General features: G+C 32.5%; 1 protein-coding gene, 1 long non-coding RNA gene and 1 pseudogene across 2 annotated transcripts; 2 read left to right on the top strand and 1 right to left on the bottom strand.

Annotated features, from left to right (window-relative positions):
* The first annotated feature begins 1,509 nt into the window (after positions 1-1,509).
* LOC111200607 lies at positions 1,510-3,442 on the top strand. Its single transcript, XR_002654271.2, has 6 exons — positions 1,510-1,756; positions 1,864-1,957; positions 2,048-2,106; positions 2,210-2,349; positions 2,545-2,624; positions 3,173-3,442. It is a non-coding gene; the product is annotated as an uncharacterized LOC111200607 (long non-coding RNA).
* A 397-nt stretch (positions 3,443-3,839) lies between these two features.
* Positions 3,840-6,131, top strand: LOC106363537 (F-box/LRR-repeat protein At4g14103-like). The gene is made up of 5 exons (XM_022691158.2): positions 3,840-3,980; positions 4,108-4,199; positions 4,270-5,249; positions 5,351-5,500; positions 5,590-6,131. Exons 2-5 carry the CDS (start codon positions 4,139-4,141, stop codon positions 5,899-5,901), a joined length of 1,503 nt encoding a protein of 500 aa, XP_022546879.2. The 5' UTR covers positions 3,840-3,980; positions 4,108-4,138; the 3' UTR covers positions 5,902-6,131.
* A 6,661-nt stretch (positions 6,132-12,792) lies between these two features.
* On the bottom strand, positions 12,793-18,423 carry LOC125578195 (annotated as a pseudogene).
* Between the last annotated feature and the right edge of the window lie 1,204 nt (positions 18,424-19,627).

The raw sequence follows: 19,627 nt of genomic DNA, 5'->3' as shown, positions 1-19,627 counted from the left end.
CATGACAACATTCCAATAACATCCTTTTGCGAAGAATGAGAGATTTGATCATTCGTCTAATGTTTATTTCTCACTAATATCCTATTTAGCTATTATAATTATAAGAATAAGAGATTTAAACTATCTATTATAAATTTTCTGGTTTATCAATTAATAAATCAACAGTTTTTAGCTTATACATAGTTTACATATAATAGAATGGTAAGTATTATATATATATTTATCGATATACTCTTAAGTAACTAAACTTCAAAAGCGTAGATTAATAAAATAAGTAATTTATTTTTGTAGTTTTAGAATTAGATGATTTTTAGACCGAACTTATGAATATATAACAACTTGATATATTATATTTGAACACTAAGTTGTGAATAGATTTTGCCGGTGTTTTTCTTCAAAAATTTGATTCTTAGATATGTAAGTGGAGTATTGTTCCAAAAAATAAAGATCATATGTATATGGAGTGAAACTAATTTTTACATATATCCATATTTTTAAATTGACACTTATGTAATTCACCAAATTCATAGAAGAAGTTAAAAAAAAAACAAAACTTTTATCAGTGAAACAAAATGAGAACGAAAGCACAATTTTATAGATGTAGAAAATGAAATCACTTACTAAGAGTCAATAGTAAACAAATCGAGAGCAGAAAACTTAATTCATTTTTGTCATTTTATAATCGATGTTGCCTATCTGGTTTTGGTGATTTGTGACAGCTGCAAAAAATAATCTCTTTTTGTGCATATGAAATCTTATAAATAATTAAAATGAGCTGTAATACGTTAATTTTTCAATAACAATGATACATTTAAGAGACCAACATTTGTATTTGTCATTTTACAATCGATAAATATTATAGTATTGCAAAATATTAGAACCATTTAGTATAAAAAAGTTTGTTCCGTGCATACGTGCGGATTATCGTTTAGTAAATCTAATATAAATTAAGCATACGTTTTGTTTGATTGATGATTAACAAATAAGGTGAACAATATTTTTACCCATCATGTTTATAGGTGGACGTCCGGTTCACATATGAAAAAGTCCCTCGTCACATATTTTTACGATTAGAGGTGGATCGTGGAGGTACGTTTACATCTATAGAATTAAACCTAACAGTGTTTTTGTGGTTTGTTTTACTATAGTCACTATAATAAAATCGTATGGAGTACATTAGTCTCCAATCCATAACAAAGCTACATTTATTGAAAGTTGGTGAACGATTGCATCAGGGCTCAAGTGTAAAAGGAAAGACGGATGTTTTTGTGTTACTTTCTTTTGTAACGAAAAAATAAAGAGAAAGGAATATTAAATGGATCCTCCAGACAGCGTCCCACCTGGATCTTGTCCGAAGCAATGAATCGTTCATTTCCATTACAAAAAGAAAGTGTAACTAGACGGTTTAGTAATGTCATTTATCAATTTTGGTTTAGTTATTGGTTTATCATCTCAGAACAGTTTAAGTAAGGCACGGTTTGCCATTTGAGAAATTAATCAAGAAAAATACAACATTATCTTCTTCATCAAGTCTTTTTTTTTTCTGCAAATTTCTTCATCAAGTCTTCTCTCTACCATCATCGTTTATCATCATCACTGAATCTCACAGATCTCCGAGGTGATCCTTCTTCGTTAGTGAACACCTTCTAGGCTTTGATAGGTAGTATGCTGGCTTCAACCCAAAACCCATTCTTCTGCTTCAGCGAACCATTGTATCCGGGAAGCCGCTCCGTACTATTCACCCGCTTCCAACAAGGTTCTCATTCGAAAAGATCTAAACTTTAGTTAAAATATGTGGAAAAGAACTTGTCTTTTTTTTTTTTGACCTGCTCGTTGAATGCCTTTTGTTTTGCTCCTCCATAGGTAGGTCGTGATGGAGGCTTCTCAGCTTCTGCTAAAAGATATCATTTGGGGAAAGAGTTGCTGAGTTTTGCTTCAGATAATTTCTTGCCGCTAGGTAATGCACTCTCTGCTTAAGCATTCTTAACAAGATTTTAAAATGTTTTTCTTTTGCCTTACTTTGTTACTGTTGGTTAATTGTTTACAGCTCTTGTTACTGGTGTGGGGTTGGGGTTTTCAAAGTTCAGCACATATTTATTATATCAGGTGATTCTATCATTCTGTTAGGTGTGATGTTCTTTGTTTTCTGTTGAGTGTTGATATAGCTAAATGATTCACTGTACACTCATTCTCTGTACTTGTGGAACAGGAGGGTTGACTTTACGAACAGACAAAAACTCTCTTTTCAAAGTTCAGCACATGTGGTGCTGCTGTGAATGGGTGGCCTCTTGGTATCTTCGGGCTAGTATGATCTTGCTTCCTGTTTTGCTTTCATAGCCTCTCCGAATGGTTCATCTCTTCTCTAGTTTAGTTAGATCTTCTCTGCTATATTCTGCTTATTGGCCCCAATTTAGTTTTCTTCAGTCATTTTGTTTATGAGAATGTTTGATCTTTTGGTATTGATTTTCCTTTTTTACATTATGTTAGTTATATATACTGCTAATTAAGCTCAAGCAATTTATCTCTTTCTTTTTTTATTTTCAGGCCTCTATTTTGTTGCTCACTCCATCCTTCTCAAAGGCTAGTTATGCTAGTCCAACTCCAACCTCACGGACTTGTTATAGGTCTCTCTCTCTCTCTCTCTCTCTCTCTCTCTCTCTCTCTCTCTCTCTCTCTATCTCTCTCTCTCTCTCTCTCTCTCCAACTTAGAATGAAGTAGAAACTCGAAAAAATCATGGTCTTTCCTGATTTTATCCTTGTTTGTATTGACTTACATTGGTTTACTCTTTTAAGTAAATCTACAGTCAGAGTTAAATTGTATCTGGTTTGATAACTAGCCTTTGTATAACTGTTTTTAGTTTCTGAGACATATAAGTGTGATGATACTAGTAGACCAAAGAGCTGAATCTCATATTTTGATGTCTTGTTTAAACCTTGATGGGTTTCTTCCATATTGTTCAATTTCTATTTAAGAGTGACGGGCAAGAAAAGCATAATATAAAAGCAACTTGAATAGTTAGTGCCCTATAGTCTTTTCTCTTGATACTTTATTCTTCAGTTGATCACTTAAAAAGGATAAATGGCCTGACTTTGTTATTGCACTTACCTGGCTTTTTTTTTTTTTTTTTTTGGGGAGGAGTACTTGATAGTATGCTTTATCTCTCATGTGTAGATCATGATTGATTCAATACACTAACTAGTCAACGAATGGCTCGGGAAGAGTAAGGCGTCTTCCACTGATGTAATAAAGACAGCTTAAGAACGAGAGGAGATAGAAGCAATGAAAACCCACCACAGTGATGCAGAAGGTTTAGTCCTATTGTTTTGCAGATTCATTTGTATAAATTTTATGAAAAAAATATTGTATTGACTAAACTAAAACCGTTTGTGATTTTGATTAATTACGACCAGTACCCCACCGATACAGCAAGGTTTCGTTCTCTCTATGACTTGGGTTTGGGTCTTTTATTTTTCCTTGTCTTTGTTCATGTAGTCCTTGCATGTGTTTAAGTGTGTGTTTAGTTTAGTGTCTGTGTTGCTGAGTTTCTAGATCTGTGGAGCCGTATGATCCCGAGGTTGTATCTTTACCTTTTTGGTTAATCCAGTTTGGAATTAATAAAAAAAAAAGTTGACAAAAGAAGAAGATTAATTACATGCGTAGTAAGCAATCATATCTAATTACATAAAGAAAGGTAATAATAATCTCAATAACAAGCAGTAAAGAAAGAACAAAAGTTAATACCAAACCGACCGGTTTGATACATCAATTAAAACTGTAGAAATGATTTATCGCGAATAAATACCAAACCGACCGGTTATGCCCTATCCGATGATAACTACGTCGCTTCAGTTCGCCACTACTGAACCCTAGTTCCATTTGCCATCTCTCTTTCTCGAATCGGAAACTTTCGACGTTTACTCGTATCTTCTTCACAGAGATTCTCGTCAGGCATCTCCTCCATTCGTTCGTCTCCGTTGAGGTAATCCATTTCGCCTCATCTCTGTTCGAGTGCGATTCGATTCGAGTGTCTTTCGTGTTACGAACTAATCGTATTGAGTCGTTTGAATCTGAACTTGTATGTGTGATCTTTGGATATCGTGTCTCAGGTTTAAGCTCTCCTGCTTCAGAAGGAAGAAGATGTCTCGTTTTTTCGCTAGGGAAGAGATCCAGGAGGTTCAGGGCACCCACATCAACAACCGTAGGTTTTCTGATTTCTCCATTTTGTTGTGTTTATCTCATTTCTCTGTGGTTTTTTCCTTCTTCTACAGGAACCATGGTTGGTATCATCAGTGGTTTGCCTTCCGAGATGCGGCGTCACCTCCTGTCCTTTCTTCCTATTCGTGTCGCTGCTCTGACTTCTTCCCTGTCCAGAGATTGGCGTGATGAGTTCTGCATGACACCTACTCTTAAGCTCAGGCTGGACGATGATACAGATGACATGATTCCATTCATCAGCTTTGTCAACAGGATCGTGTCTATTCGTGGACCAGATGGAGATCGTTCTCCTCTACGCAAGTTTCATCTCACTCTACACAGGGTGATTGATAGGCATGAAGCAGATCAAGGCAACCTTCTGTTTGAATCCGCCAATGAGTGGATCAACTTCTCACTGGCCAAAGGCGTAACCATTCTCACCCTCTGCTTCTATCAGTTGCCCCATCAGTATGATGGACTGCCCGAAGCAATCTTCGTAGCAAGCTCTCTGGTGAAGTTGCATATCGCCACTTCCCACCATGCTACTCTCTTTCCTTCCACCGTGAGTGTTCTTCTACCATGTCTCAAGTCTCTCAGGCTCGATATGGTGGGTCTCGGAGATGACGGCCAAGGCTTCTACACCCTCCTGAGCGGTTGTCCAATCATCGAAGAACTAGAAATGAAAGACTTGGCCTGGTTTGCATGGTCTTCTTCCTCTGTGTGCAGCTCAACACTCAAGGTCTTGAGCATTTGTTGGGACTTCTATGCGCACGAAGACGAGCGCCATCAACGTCCAGCGAGTGTGTCTTTTGTGACACCAAACCTGCTCTACCTGGACTACAACGACGACACAGCCGGAGACTACAAAGCTTTGGATTTTGCTTCACTCGTTGAAGCCGAAGTCCGTCTTCACCTGAGGGTAGAGCAAGGGGATGGTTCAGATTCAGATGAAGATGAAGACGAACTGGAAATCCCACAGCAAGAAGATGCTTCAGACTTCTTCAAGGCAATATGCAACGTTCAGAAGCTCCTCTTGCACGCTGACACACTTCAGGTTTAAACACAAACTTGATCTCCTTAAACGTTATTTGCTTTCATGTCTTTGTGTCTAAGAAGCTAGTTCTTATTTGTTTCTGATTTGCGTTTTGTTTTAAGGTTCTCGCTTTCGGCTGCCTCACGATACACCCTTTCCCCAACCTAACCGAGCTGATCATTGAAAGCTATCATCATGATCAACTATCAGATTGGGATTCAGTGCCTCTACTGCTCAACAACTGCCCCCAGCTACACACTCTTGTTTTCATGGTAAACAAACTCAAAGTTTATGACATTGGCTTATAGCTTTTAGATTTAAAAAAAAAAAGATTATAACATAAATCTGTTTATCATTTCAGGGACTCACTCATCAACCTAAGAACACATGTGGAAACGTGTGTAGGTGTGAGGGTGGTGTGGTTCCAGCACATTCTTGCTTACAAGCATCTCCGGTCAAGGTTTTGAAGATCTACGACGTTGGCCAAGCCGCTCTAGAGATGGACCGCTTCATTGGCATGGTGAGACACTTCTTGGTCACCATGCCTCACCTTGAGAGCTTTCTTGTTTACTGTGATGGAAGTGCTGAGACTCGCATGAACCTATCAAGAGGAATTCGAAGGATTCAAGGGAAGGCTTCACCCATGTGCAGGATCCAAGTGCGTGAGTGCTAGCTAGATAACCTTTTGCCTAAAAGATCTAATATTGTCTATGGTTCTGTTCCGATGTTTGTCTGCTGATGTTAAACCTCTAAAACTCTCTTCTGGTGTTTGTCCTGATGATGTTGAACTCAAAGCATGTTTATGTTCGGTCTTTTGTGATGTGTAAACTCAAAGTCTGTTGTTGATGTGAAACTCAAAGGCTGTGTTCTATGTTTTATTCATGACTTGTTTGTGCTTTTTTATTTTCTTACGTCTTTGATCTAAAGTATTAGAATATGCAACCATATATATGTTGAAAGAAAAACAGAGGAAATTGAAAATGAGGCGAGAGATGCTAAGATTGTTTCCTCGGACCTATTCATATAGAACTACTATATTGTTATGTTGAAAGCTGTGGTGTAGTCAATGTTTGTTTTGTATCAAATTCTTCAAGACCTGAACTAATCATTTATGTTTAAATCAAATTCTTCGTTCCTTTTTTTAATGTACTTTATTTCTTTCCTTGCCACTTACGGCATTAAAACAAGCTGCTAGCCATTTCGTCAAAGTTTTGTTTTCCTTAAAGCTTATATGGTTGAATAATAAACAGTAAACACACAAACCATCTCTGGTCAATTTGGATAAAAAGCTCAGTGAACTGTTAAATAATTGTTTATTTATGCTTATGCCATCGAAAATATTCTCACTAATCATATCCCAAGTGGGCCTTATCTAATTAAGCGGATTAAGAGATAAGGACGGAACCTTGCGGCTTAGGACGGCGATTGATAAGTGGTAAGGAGAAACGTTAACGTTACAACAGAGTGTTCATCAGCTAAGCTAACACACGTTTTTCTAACCAAGATTATGAGACTTGCTCATGATTGCTTGGAAAAGAAGAAAAGATGCTTGAGATGAAAGTGCATGCAGAAAAGCAACAAAAATAATACGAGTCAAGTAATGGATCACGTGATTAATAACATGTGCCTAAATTTGAGAGGTTCAAATGTAAACGTTCATTACATTTTAACCATATTAATCTACAAAGTTGGGAAACGTCCTGTAAAATTAATAAATTAAATAATATCACCATTGTATCGTACAAGAAATAGATTTGATCATACATGTCTAACTCGTAACTGAATTTAAGAAAAAAACTTCAAATGTCGAGGGCACATTCGGGTTAATTGCTGTGCTTTCAAGACTAGCCGTACCATAATTAATTATTTAACAGTGTTTACAAATTTTTCTTTATAATATTTTAGTGGGGAAAAGTGCCGATTGCGACCCCAACAATTTAGGTCCAGATACGACCCGAACAATTGATCAGTTCCAAATACGACCTCAACTCAATTATAATTCGAAAAAACTACCCAAACTTTTTAAAACGTGCTTAAATATACATTGACTCTAACAGAAGTTAGTCAATCGTTAACAAGATAAAACGACGTCGTTTTGATACACGAGAAAAATTGCCAATTTCGACTCCGAACAAATGGTCAGTGCCAAAACCGACATCAACTTTATTATAATTTAAGAAAAACTGCCAGTACTTCTTAAAACGTGCATAAATCTACATTGACTCTAACAAAAGTTAATCAATCATTAACAAGATAAGACTACGTCTTTTTGATATATATATATATATATATATATATATATATATATATATATATATATATATATATCTTTGAAAAAAATAAAAATTAAATAAATATGTTCATTATGGGACTCAAACCGTGTTGTGATACCCTTTTAAAAGGGCACACTAACAACTAGATAAAAGTAACTTTTTGAAATATTACTACAAATTTTGTAAGTATATAAACTACTATTTTTCTTCATTTATCAAATTTGAAATTTTGGTGATAATTTTTTTTCTGATTTATATAAATACATTAACATATTTTTTATATATCATATCTTTAATAAACTTCTATCTTACTAAAATATAAATAATAAAATATTTATTATTATGAGATCTTAAATATACTTAAAACTTTGAATTATTTATAAGAAAATTTTATATAAATTATTTTTATTTTTTAAACTTAAGTGGACATTTTCCTATTGTTCAAGGTTAATATTATGTATTTTTTATATTTTGTTCAAAAATGTTAAGAGGCCTTTTACCTTTCTTTCACTAAGATTTCTCGTACAAAATATTAGGCATATTAAGCAGTAACTAAAATATATAAAAGCAATCACCAAAGTTTTAAATTGGATAAGATGAAAAAAAATAGTGGTTTCTATAATAGGGAATCTCAATTTGTAATAATATTTTTAAAAGTTACTTTAGTATAGTTGTTAGTGTGCTCTTTTAAAAGGGTATCCCGACATGGGTTTGAATCCTGGAATGAACATATTTTTAAAAAAATATATATATCAAAATGACGTCGTCTTATCTTGTTAGCGGTTGACTAACTTCTGTTAGAGTCAATGTTGATTTATATACGTTTTAAGAGTTTGGGTAGTTTTTCTTTAATTATAATTGAGTTGAGGTTGTTTTTAGCACTGACCATTTGTTCGGGTCCTATTTGACACGACTGAAATTGTTAAGGTCGAAATTGACACTTTTCCTCGTATATTAAATAACGTCGTTTTATTTTCTTAACGGTTGACTAATTTTTTTTAGAGTCAACGTAGATTTAAACTCGTTTTAAGAAATTCGGGTAATTTTTTTGAATTATAATTGAGTTAAGGTCGTATTTGGCACTGATCAATTGTTCGGGTCGTATTTGGCACGACCGAAAATGTTCGCGTCGAAATTGACACTTTTCCCTATTTTAGTGGTATCATCAACTGATCCCACATCTCTTCATCAATTGGGCCTCCTCCTGACTGCATGCCTAGTTCCGGGCTTGTTCGTATATACAATTCTATCCAGCTTCCTAATGTTACGCAGTAATTAATAATGAATTGATACGCATGCAGTAGTGTTAAATGCATAAGTTATGGGGATGATTTTAGTCCCAATAATATCGCTAATTATAAACTTGTTTTGACGAATGATAATTAAATAACGGTGATGTCATCATGTCGCTGACCTGATGACGATGAAGCTATGTGGTTATTGGTATCTATACTATTAAAAGGGAAGTATTCTTAAAAAATCTACTTATGCAAGGTTGTTTGGACTTATTAGTTAGACTAACACCACATAATTCAGCCTATTTTAAGTCAAAGTAATATTCCATACATCAACTCATAATTTCCTTAATGTACAAAAAGAGATATTGTAACTAACAACGATATTTTACGTAAAGATTTTATTATTATTTTCTTAATACAGAAAATAACTTAAAGAAATAGTCATAACAAACGGATCAATATTAATGTACATATTTTTGGACCTTACATATAGATTATCGAACATATGATGCATACCTTTGTATTACAAACTTAACAATATTCATTGCACTTTTTATATGATATGTTATTCATGTATTTCTTGACTCTTTTTATGAAATGTTATCACAAATTTAATATCTGAAATTGAAAACTATATCAATACTAAAAATAATTGGTTTTTTAATAATGTAAATTGATAGTTGTAACTATGATATAAATATATGCAAGGAAAATTCATTTTTAATTTAAAATTGATAGCTTGTGGTCGATTACAATGTTTTGAAAACCGAACGGGACACTGATTCAACATTGCACCTGGATCAATGGTCGGACCGGTTTAACCGCTTAATTTTAATTTAATTTTAAATTAAGTAACTATATATATGTAAGTATAACTATAAATTAATTTTGATATAAGTTTATATCAATGTTATATTTTAAAATTGATATGGAAAATTAAAATGAAAAAATTAAAAATTAAAACTAATTTATTTATAATTGTAGTAGAAAACAATATTAAATTTTGATGAAATCTTATTAAAATTTGCAATTTTTTTTTAACTTGAATTTGCAAAAACTGGGTTTTAATATTGAATTAGGTCCGATTTAACTCAAATTCGGTTTTTAGCCCAACTCAGAACAAGTTAGAAGAGCGAGTCAAGATCCGACTGGTTCGATCGTACGGTCCGATCAGATTTTCAAAACATTGGTTAATACAGTTCAATAATTAAAATATATATTTTTTATAATGAATATCTTTACTACTAAAAATATAGATATCATCTTTAAATCTATTTCAAACAAATCTATAATAAAAACATTAAAAATCAATAGTTATAATGTAAAACAAAAAAATTATACTAGATTTAAAATTTATTAAATATTAAAAACTTCAAATCCGCGCTTCTTAAGCGCGGATCAAAATCTAGTTATTCTTAATTGTGAATTACTACGAAACAAACAAACCAAAAGATAATAAACATGGTACCAAACCGAGCAATATATTAAACTATACGTGGTAAATAAATAAAAAAGGCCACATCGCTTTATTTAACAAAACAAGAGAATTACAAGGACCAATTCTTATATACTTTGTGTCATATATTTCATCTTTCTTTTAGCTTTCGAGTTTCAAGCAATGGTACTGTCCACGAAACTTATATTGTTGAGAGTTATGCTATTCTCTAGTCCACTATTCGATATCCACATTTTGAATCAGATTTTTGCGATGATATACCAATATGCATGAATATATGTATACATCATACATGAGGTTTGCAGTATATATATATATGTTTTGAATAAAATGACAAAAATCATTAAATTCGATAACCCGTTGATTGTTTTACACATATTATATACTGATGATAAATAATATTGCGTGCCTGAATACTATAGAGCTTGTGTTGACCTAGATTAATTTGGGTGAATACTGTAGAGCATGTGCATTAATGTTGACTTAGTAAGTTATGGTGATCGATGATGAGCTAAGCTAACGAACGCTTCTGTAAGTCTATGATCATGATTATGAAACGGTGGTGGAATCATCAACAAAAGCAACAAAAATAATAAGATTCAACTAATCGATGAGTTAAATTTTAACCATATTAACTCATTTATTTTATAAATGAGTCAAGTAATCGATCACGTGTTCAACTGTACACGTTCATTAGTATTTAACCATATTATCTCATTTAGCCCACCCAATTACTAAATCTTTAATTTTTTTTCTTTTTACTCAACTTTAAAATATCACTTCTCAGTGTTGGTGGGAACATGAGAGCCGTTTATTTTTCCAAGAAAACAAAACAAAACATGAGAGCCGTTTTACGTGGAAAATTGCTTGTGCAATCTGTTAAACCATATGTGTACAATAAACAGTACATGTCACCTAATTGACTTAGAAAACAAGTAAACTTCATTGGAGGTTTGTTACGATAAAAATATCACTTTCAAAGTTTAAAATGTTAGTCAAAAACGTTTAGTATTTAAAGTGCGAGAATATGATATTTTCGGAGTTTAAAATGTGATTTTTCCTATATATTTTCATGGATCTCGTAGCTTAATTGGAGTTTCAAATTTGGCTTGTTGTTATTCTGGTTTGCTTGGCATTTGGGTTGTGCTGGACCTTGTTTGATAGCATCCTAGCCGTTCTTTCCGATTAGCAAGGTATATATTAATTGAGCATCCATTGTTTAATTTCTCATGCCTAACTATGATCAAGATAAGCCCTTTATCAAAAAAAAAAAAAAACTATGATCAAGATAAAAAATTTAGTTCTGGCGCTTCGTTTTCTGATATGCAACTGTCCCCTTACTGTTTACTGACATTCTTCATCAATTGGGCCTCCTCCTGACTGCATGTCTAGTTTCCGGGCATGTTCGTATATACAATTTTATTCAGCTTCCTAATGAACATGATACGCAGTAAATAATTATGAATTGATATGCATAAGTTATGGGGATGATGAGATGATTCGAGCTAGTCCCAATAATATCGGTTATGAACTTGTTATGACGAATGATAATTAAATAACGGTGATGTCATCATGTCGCTGACCTGATGATGATGAAGCTATGTGAATTATTCTCAATTGTGAATTACAATGAAAATAAAAAACCAAAAGATAAGAAGCGTGGTACCAAACCAATGTAATAAACTACGTGGAAAATAAATAAAAGAAGGCCACATCTCTTTTTTTAAGCCTGGGCATTCGGGGTCCCAAACGGGTTTCGGTTTTATCCAATCGGGTTTCGGTTTTTCGGGTTTATCAAAATCAGCCCCATTCGGATTATATGAAAGTTCGGTTCGGGACCGGTTCGGGTTCTATCGGGTTCGGGTCGGGGTTAGTAAATCTTCAAAGAACCGGTACAACCCAATATACTTTCGGGTTCGGGTCCCAATCGGTTTTTCGGTTTAAAAGTACCTGATTTTTTACCTATTTTATAACCGAAACATGAGTAAACTTTGTTTTTCAGTTTTAAAATACCTGATTTGTACCTATTTTGTAACCAAAACTTAAGTAAAAATCGATTCAAAAATAAGGAACATCATCCTTGATCATTCAAAATCAAACGAAAAGTAAACATATTTACTGATAAAAAGAAAACCAAATAAATAAAAGCATAAAATGAAAACCAAGTTCTCATGAAATGAAAAACATTGTTTAATGAAAACAAAATCAAAATCTAAATACTTCAAGATTCAACGGCCATCTTCAACCATCAACCTTCATGTAATAGAACCACCAACCTTCATGTAATAGATAAGTATTTTAGATGTTCAATATTTCTTAGTGTATTTTGGATACATATTAGGAATTGAGATCATGTTTGGTACAAGATCTTTTCGAGGTTTTGAATGTTTCGGGTTCTATCGGATATCCATTTAGATTCGGATTCGGTTCGGATAATACCCATAACCCGAAATACCACAAAACAAGATCCATTCGGTATTTACGTCGGGTTCGGATCGGTTCGGGTTCATTTTTATCGGATCGGATTCGGTTCGGGTTTTCGGGTTCGGTTTATTTGCCCAGCCCTATCTTTTTTCAACAAAACAAGATAACAAGGATCAATTCTTATATACTTTGTATTTTTTAGCTGCCCACAAGCCAATACGCTTCTGCTTAGCATCATTTTCCCACTGATCTCAAACACCAAAAAAAAGTTAAACATAATAAAGACTAATACAAAGAGACTTTAAGGTTTACAAAAGCTTGCCTTTGCTAGCTCCGGACGCTTGTCATAGGCTAGATAATGCCAAGCAAGACCTTTCTTTAACATTACTTCTTGTACAAACTTTCCATTGCAGTATATATCTCCTACACATCTTCCATAACGGTCCTTTGCATAGACTAACACCTTCAAGCTTTTTCCTTCAACCATCTTAAGTAGCTCATCATGTGACTCTTTTCCAAACGGCATTTTGCTTTCCGGTGCATCAATTCCCCTGTTTTCATTCCCAAGTTGTTCTTAAAAACACTCCAAGATAGCATTGATTCAAGAGGTTTAAGATGAGAGTGCTTTACCTTAGTCTAATTCAGAACTTTTTACCAAGCACTTCCTTATTGTTAACATTTATCATCCTAAACACAAGAAAAAGGGTCATAAGACTTATGATTTTCATAGCTCAATTTGATTTGAGACACTAACACAAACCTATGACCAGAAGCTATGATCTTTTTGTGAAGTGCATCTGCTTTTGTGGAATTCTTGTTCTCACGGGCTTAGCTCTTTTAGCCGCTGAAAGACTCACTTCGTTAGGAAGTGTAGATGACACAGTAGGGTCAGTGCTACTAACATACACAGTAACTGTATCTCCATCTGCCACAGATTTTTGATCCACCTTATTATTGCAATTAGAACATGTCTTGATCAGCAACATTGTCATCATAAAGAATAACCTTTTTTATAAGAATTAATAAAGTTTTCTAACCAGAAGTGTTTGAAGCTCAAATTTAAGTCCTTCAGATACAGACACAGGTGATTAATTAGGGATCTCATCGAGCTTACCAGGTGAAGGAAGTCTATAGAAAGACAACAGTCCCTGGTAATGTCATTAACAAACAAAATTTCAGTAAATCTGTACAAAATGTGTAGTATTTTTGCAACTTTGAAACATAATTAGTACCTGAACATCAGCTTTCTTATGCCCCTTTAGGGTCGTGATAACAAGCCTTGCAGCTTCCTATCGGTCTGAGGCCGAGGCTTGGTTTGCTTTCCATGCATCAAGTATTTTTCCGGGAAAAGTGCCAATTTCGACCCAAACTATTTCAGTCGTGCCAAATACGACCCGAATAATTGATCAGTGCCAAATACGACCTCAATTCAATTATAATTCAAAAAAACTACCCGAACTTTTTAAAACGTGCCTAATCTACATTGACTGTAACAGAAGTTAGTCAACCGTTAACAAGATAAAACGACGTCGTTTGATATACGAGGAAAAGTGCCAATTTCGACCCCAACACTCTCAATCGTGCCAAATAAGACCCGAACAAATGGTCAGTGTCAAAAACGACCTCAACTCAATTATAATTTAAAAAAAAAATTATCCATTTTTTTCTAAAACGTGTCTAAATCTACATTAACTCTAACAGAAGTTAATCAACTTTTAACAAAGATAAGACGATGTTGTTTTGATATATGTATTTTTAAAAAAAATATGTTCATTTCGGGATTCAAATCCATGCTGGGATATCCTTTTAAAGGGGCACACTAACAACTAGACTAAAATAATTTTTTGAAATATTATTACAAATTGAAATTCTCCATTATATAAACTACTATTCTTGTTCATCTTATCCAATTTAAAACTTTGGTGATTGCTTTATATATTTTAGTTATTGTTTAATTTGTCTAATATTTTGTACAACATATCTTAGTGAAAGAAAGGTAAAAGGCCTCTTAACATTTTTGAACAAAATATCAAAATATATAATATCAACTTTGAAAACTAAAAAAATTCCCACTTAATTTTAAAAATTAAAAATAATTTATATAAGAAAATTGTATAAATAAATTCAAAGTTGTAAGCATATTTAAGATCGTATAATAATAAATATTTTATTATTTATATTTTAGTAAGATATAATTTTATTAAAGATATGATAAATAAGAAAAACACGTTAATGTATTTATATAAATCAGAAAAAAATTGTCACCAAAATTTTAAATTGGATAAGATGAAGAATAATAATAGTTTATATAATTTCAAATTTGTAATAGTATTTTATGGAATTTTAAAACCATGTTGTGATACCCTTTTAAATAGGCACACTAACAACTAGATAAAAGTAACTTTTTAAAATACTATTACAAATTTGAAATTATATAAACTATTATTATTCTTCATCTTATCCAATTTTAAATTTTGGTGACAATTTTTTAGTCTAGTTGTTAGTGTACCCCTTTAAAAGGATATCCCAGCACGTATTTGAATCCCGAAATGAACATATTTTTTAAAAAAATACATATATCAAAACAACATCGTCTTATCTTTGTTAAAAGTTGATTAACTTCTGTTAGAGTTAATGTAGATTTAGACACGTTTTAGAAAAAATTGGATAATTTTTTTTTAAATTATAATTGAGTTGAGGTCGTTTTTGGCACTGACCATTTGTTCAGGTCTTATTTGGCACGATTGAGAGTATTGGGGTCGAAATTGGCACTTTTCCTCGTATATCAAACGACGTCGTTTTATCTTGTTAACGGTTGACTAACTTCTGTTAGAGTCAATGTAGATTTAGGCACATTTTAAGAAGTTTTGCTAGTTTTTTTGAATTATAATTGAGTTGAGGTCGTATTTGGCACTGATCAATTGTTCGGGTCGTATTTGGCACGACTGAAATAGTTTGGGTCGAAATTGGCACTTTTCCCGTATTTTTCCATACCTTTAAAACATGTTTTGTAATATCTAAAAATCTTTAATGCAATTAAGAAAGAAAGATTAGGATGATCATGTGTCTTTTACCAGTTTGCTTGAGCCTTTGTAGAAGACACAGCATAACTTCCAAGCCCTTCAGGAACCTAATATATAACATCCATCACGGAACACTTGCGAGAAACAGACTTCTTCTCCTTTACGCATGTGATCCTAAACACACAAAAAAAGATGATTATGCAAACAACTTTGAAGGAGTTTATCCACACTGACGTCTTAAGAGTGTTAAATGCTCACCTTGAGATCATGCCACGAAGCAGATGAAGGAAAACCTGACAAAACAACTGTATAGTGGAAAAAATAACAAATTAGAGATCTCTCCAATAACTTTCAATGGTAAGGAGAAACGTTAGAACGAAGTGCTCATCAGCTCGTGAGCTAAGCTAACACACGTTTCTCTAACCAAGATTATGAGACATTGCTTGGAAAAGAAGAAAAGATGCTTGAGATGAACGTGCATGCAGAAAAGCAACAAAAATAATATGAGTCAAGTAATGGATCACGTGATTAATAACATGTAACTAAATTTGAGAGGTTCAAATGTAAACGTTCTTAATTGTGAATGCAGAGGTGCTAGGCGCGGGTCTTAATCTAGTTATTCTTAATTGTGAATTACTATGAAACAAAAAAAAACAAAAGATAATAAACATGGTACCAAACCGATCAATGTATTAAACTATACGTGGTAAATAAATAAAAAAGGCCACATCGCTTTATTTAACAAAACAAGAGAACAAGGATCAATTCTTATATACTTTGTGTCACATATTTTATCTTTCTTTTAGCTTTCGAGTTTCAAGCAATGGTACTGTCCACGAAGCTATATTGTTGAGAGTTATGCTATTCTCTAGTCCACTATTCGATATCCACATTTTGAATCAGATTTTTGCGATGATATACCAATATGCATGAATATATGTATACATCATACATGAGGTTTGCAGTATATATATATGTTTTGAATAAAATGACAAAAATCATTAAATTCGATAACCCGTTGATTGTTTTACACATATTATATATTGATGATGATAAATAATATTGCGTACCTGAATACTGTAGAGCTTGTGTTGACCTAAATTTATTTGGGTGAATACTGTAGAGCATGTGCAGTAATGTTGACTTAGTAAGTTATGGTGATCGATGAATGAGCTAAGCTAACGAACGCTTCTGTAAGTCTATGAGTATGATTATGAAACGGTGGTGGAATCATCAACAAAAGCAACAAAAATAATAAGATTCAACTAATCGATGAGTTAAATTTTAACCATATTAACTCATCTATCTTATTAAAACTCAAGTACAAAATTGGAGTGTTTGGAGACTTAAATAGGACTTTTAAAAATTTGGAGTGTTTGGAAACATGGATTGCAGTCTTTTAAAAAAAAATATTTTTGTTTGAAAACAAGGATAGTAGTATTAAGAAAAAAAGTAATGGGCTTATGTTTTTTTTTAAAATTGAAAGTTATCTAGGCCACTTTTAAAATATACCAAAATGGGTCAATCTAATTCCCTAAAAATTTTTTTTCTAAACTAACCATAAAACAAAATTTAAACTTTATATACATATTTCAAATCAAAATAATAATTCATATTTGATTTATATCAAAAATTGATTCAAAAATATACATATATTCACAAATGGATTTTTACTAAACTATTTTTCAATAACCATTATAAAAAAATATTGTCAATATATATAAGAAAAATATAATACAAAGCCCAATTTGAAATACCAACTCAAATTATGGTTTTCATATTTCATATTAAGTTTTAAAAATATAATATATGTAATTATTTATATGATGGTATGTATAAAATACTATTAATTATATGATTACTTATATGATGGTACATATAAAATACGATTAATTATATGATGATAAAATACGATATATAATAATGACTAGGGATGAGCTTTTGGATACCCATACGGGTTTAGTTCTGATCGGTTTGTATTTTGGGTTTTCGGGGTCAAAGATTTCAGCCTTATTAGAATGTTTCTAAATTTTGGTTTGAGTTCGATTTGGATCTTTGCGGGTTTGGTTTGGGTTTGGATAACTAATTTAAATTATTTTTAAAGTCTTAAATCATTATATATTTTAAATTTCTCAAAATGTATAAATAAAATAATATATTACGTATAAAATTGAATAACATATGTCATAATACTTAAGCTTAACATATCAATTGGCTTGATTTAAAATTTTGGATACGAAATCAATAATTATTAATTTTAAGTATTTTTGGTGATTTGAGTATACTTTAGCTATTTCAGATATTTACTTTTGACTATCTATATATATTTTCAAGTATTTAAACCAATTTAAAAGTATCATTTTTGGTAAGTTCTTATGTCTGATTTTTCTTCATTTGGTAACTTCTTGTTGTATAAAGTTCTTACTTTTTTCCCAAACTAAAACTCTCCAAACCCACTCTAATCTCTTTGACTTGAAAACACCAAACTTTATATGAATTTTTCAATTTTGTCTCATGTCTTTCTTACTAATCTATTTTTTTTTTGCAGGTTTTTAGTTAGATGGTTCTCATCTTCCACTAATTTGAAGGTAGATATATTATTTTTAGATATATATTTTTGTGTGTTCTGTAAAGGTAGATTTATCTAATCTTCCACTCATTTTTTTCTGTTTTTAAGCCATTTGAACGTTTTTGAATATGCAGGTTTTTCAGATCTGGATTTAATATGCAGGTTTTTCAGATCTGGAAGACTTCTGGGACGACTTACTTGTTAGTCGTCTGGAAGTCGTCTGGAAGTCGTCTGGAAGTCGTCTGAACTTCCTAAAAGTCTTCTGGCAAAGTCGTCTGAACTTCCTGGAAGTCGTCTGGACTTCTTAGAAGTCGTCTGGACTTCTTAAAAGTTGTCTGGTCTTGTCTACTCAAGTGGAATCCAAGCTTGTCTTTGTAGATGAATGATCTATAATAGTTTTGTTTGTGGTCTGTTTTGTGAATTGCATGTATACTCTTTTAGTTGTGAATTTTTTGTAAAATCAGTAATAATGTTTTCCAAGATGTATTAAATGTGCTAACAATGTGTTTACACATTTACAAATCAATGAAATAATAGACTTCAGTAGCATTTTTCTTATCTTTGGATATCTCATATGCAATAATAAACTCCAATGGCCTTTTTCTCATCATAATAAACAAGAATGTTGGTAAGAGATGGAAACAAACAATAGTAACTAGTCAAAGCATATCATATTTTTTATAAGTTTGCATTGAAAAACTTAGTCAAATTTAGTAAAACTAAGGGAGAGAACATATTTTGTAAATATGAGTTTTACATATCTTGAAGTTACTTATCACTCTTAAAAATACAAGTTATTCAAAAACTAACGTAGAAGACTTAAATTTTTGTGAGGAAGACGCGGACGACTTCAATCTAAGTTGTCTAGACGACTAAACTATATGTCGTCTGGTCAACGCAGAGGTTATTTTTGCAATTGACTTTGAAATCTGTTACTTCGGACGACTGAAAGTTAAGTCGTCTACTATTGTTTGGTTAAAAAAAAAACTCCAAAAAAGCTAGACGACTTACATTTCAGTCGTCAGAGGTTAGTTTTGCATTTGACTGGATTATTTCAGAAGTTTGACTTTTTGGACGACTTACATTTCAGTCGTCTAGTGAAAATTAAAATAATAATATTTTTTTAAAAGTAGACGACTTAAAGTTAAGTCGTCATAGGTTAGTTTTGCAATTGAAAAAAAAACTTCAAGATTTAATTATACACAGACGACTTATAATTCAGTCGTCCACCAGACGACTGAAATGTAAGTCGTCCAGGATTTACGAGGTTTGACCAGAATCTCGGAAAAAAGTCCTGGACGACTTACAATTAAGTCGTCTGGTGGACGACTGAATTATAAGTCGTCTGTGTATAATTAAATCTTGAAGTTTTTTTTTTCAATTGCAAAACTAACCTATGACGACTTAACTTTAAGT

Source organism: Brassica napus, chromosome A9 (assembly GCF_020379485.1).
Source record: "Brassica napus cultivar Da-Ae chromosome A9, Da-Ae, whole genome shotgun sequence".
In the NCBI taxonomy this organism is placed as follows: domain Eukaryota; kingdom Viridiplantae; phylum Streptophyta; class Magnoliopsida; order Brassicales; family Brassicaceae; genus Brassica; species Brassica napus.
This window is presented reverse-complemented; position numbering and strand designations above follow the sequence as displayed.

Coding starts and splice junctions, on each gene's coding strand:
- LOC106363537 (XM_022691158.2), top strand. CDS start 4,139: ATGTCTCGTTTTTTCGCTAGGGAAGAGATCCAGGAGGTTCAGGGCACC. Junction 4,200..4,269: donor GGGCACCCACATCAACAACC/GTAGGTTTTCTG, acceptor CTTCTTCTACAG/GAACCATGGTTGGTATCATC. Junction 5,250..5,350: donor TGCACGCTGACACACTTCAG/GTTTAAACACAA, acceptor TTTTGTTTTAAG/GTTCTCGCTTTCGGCTGCCT.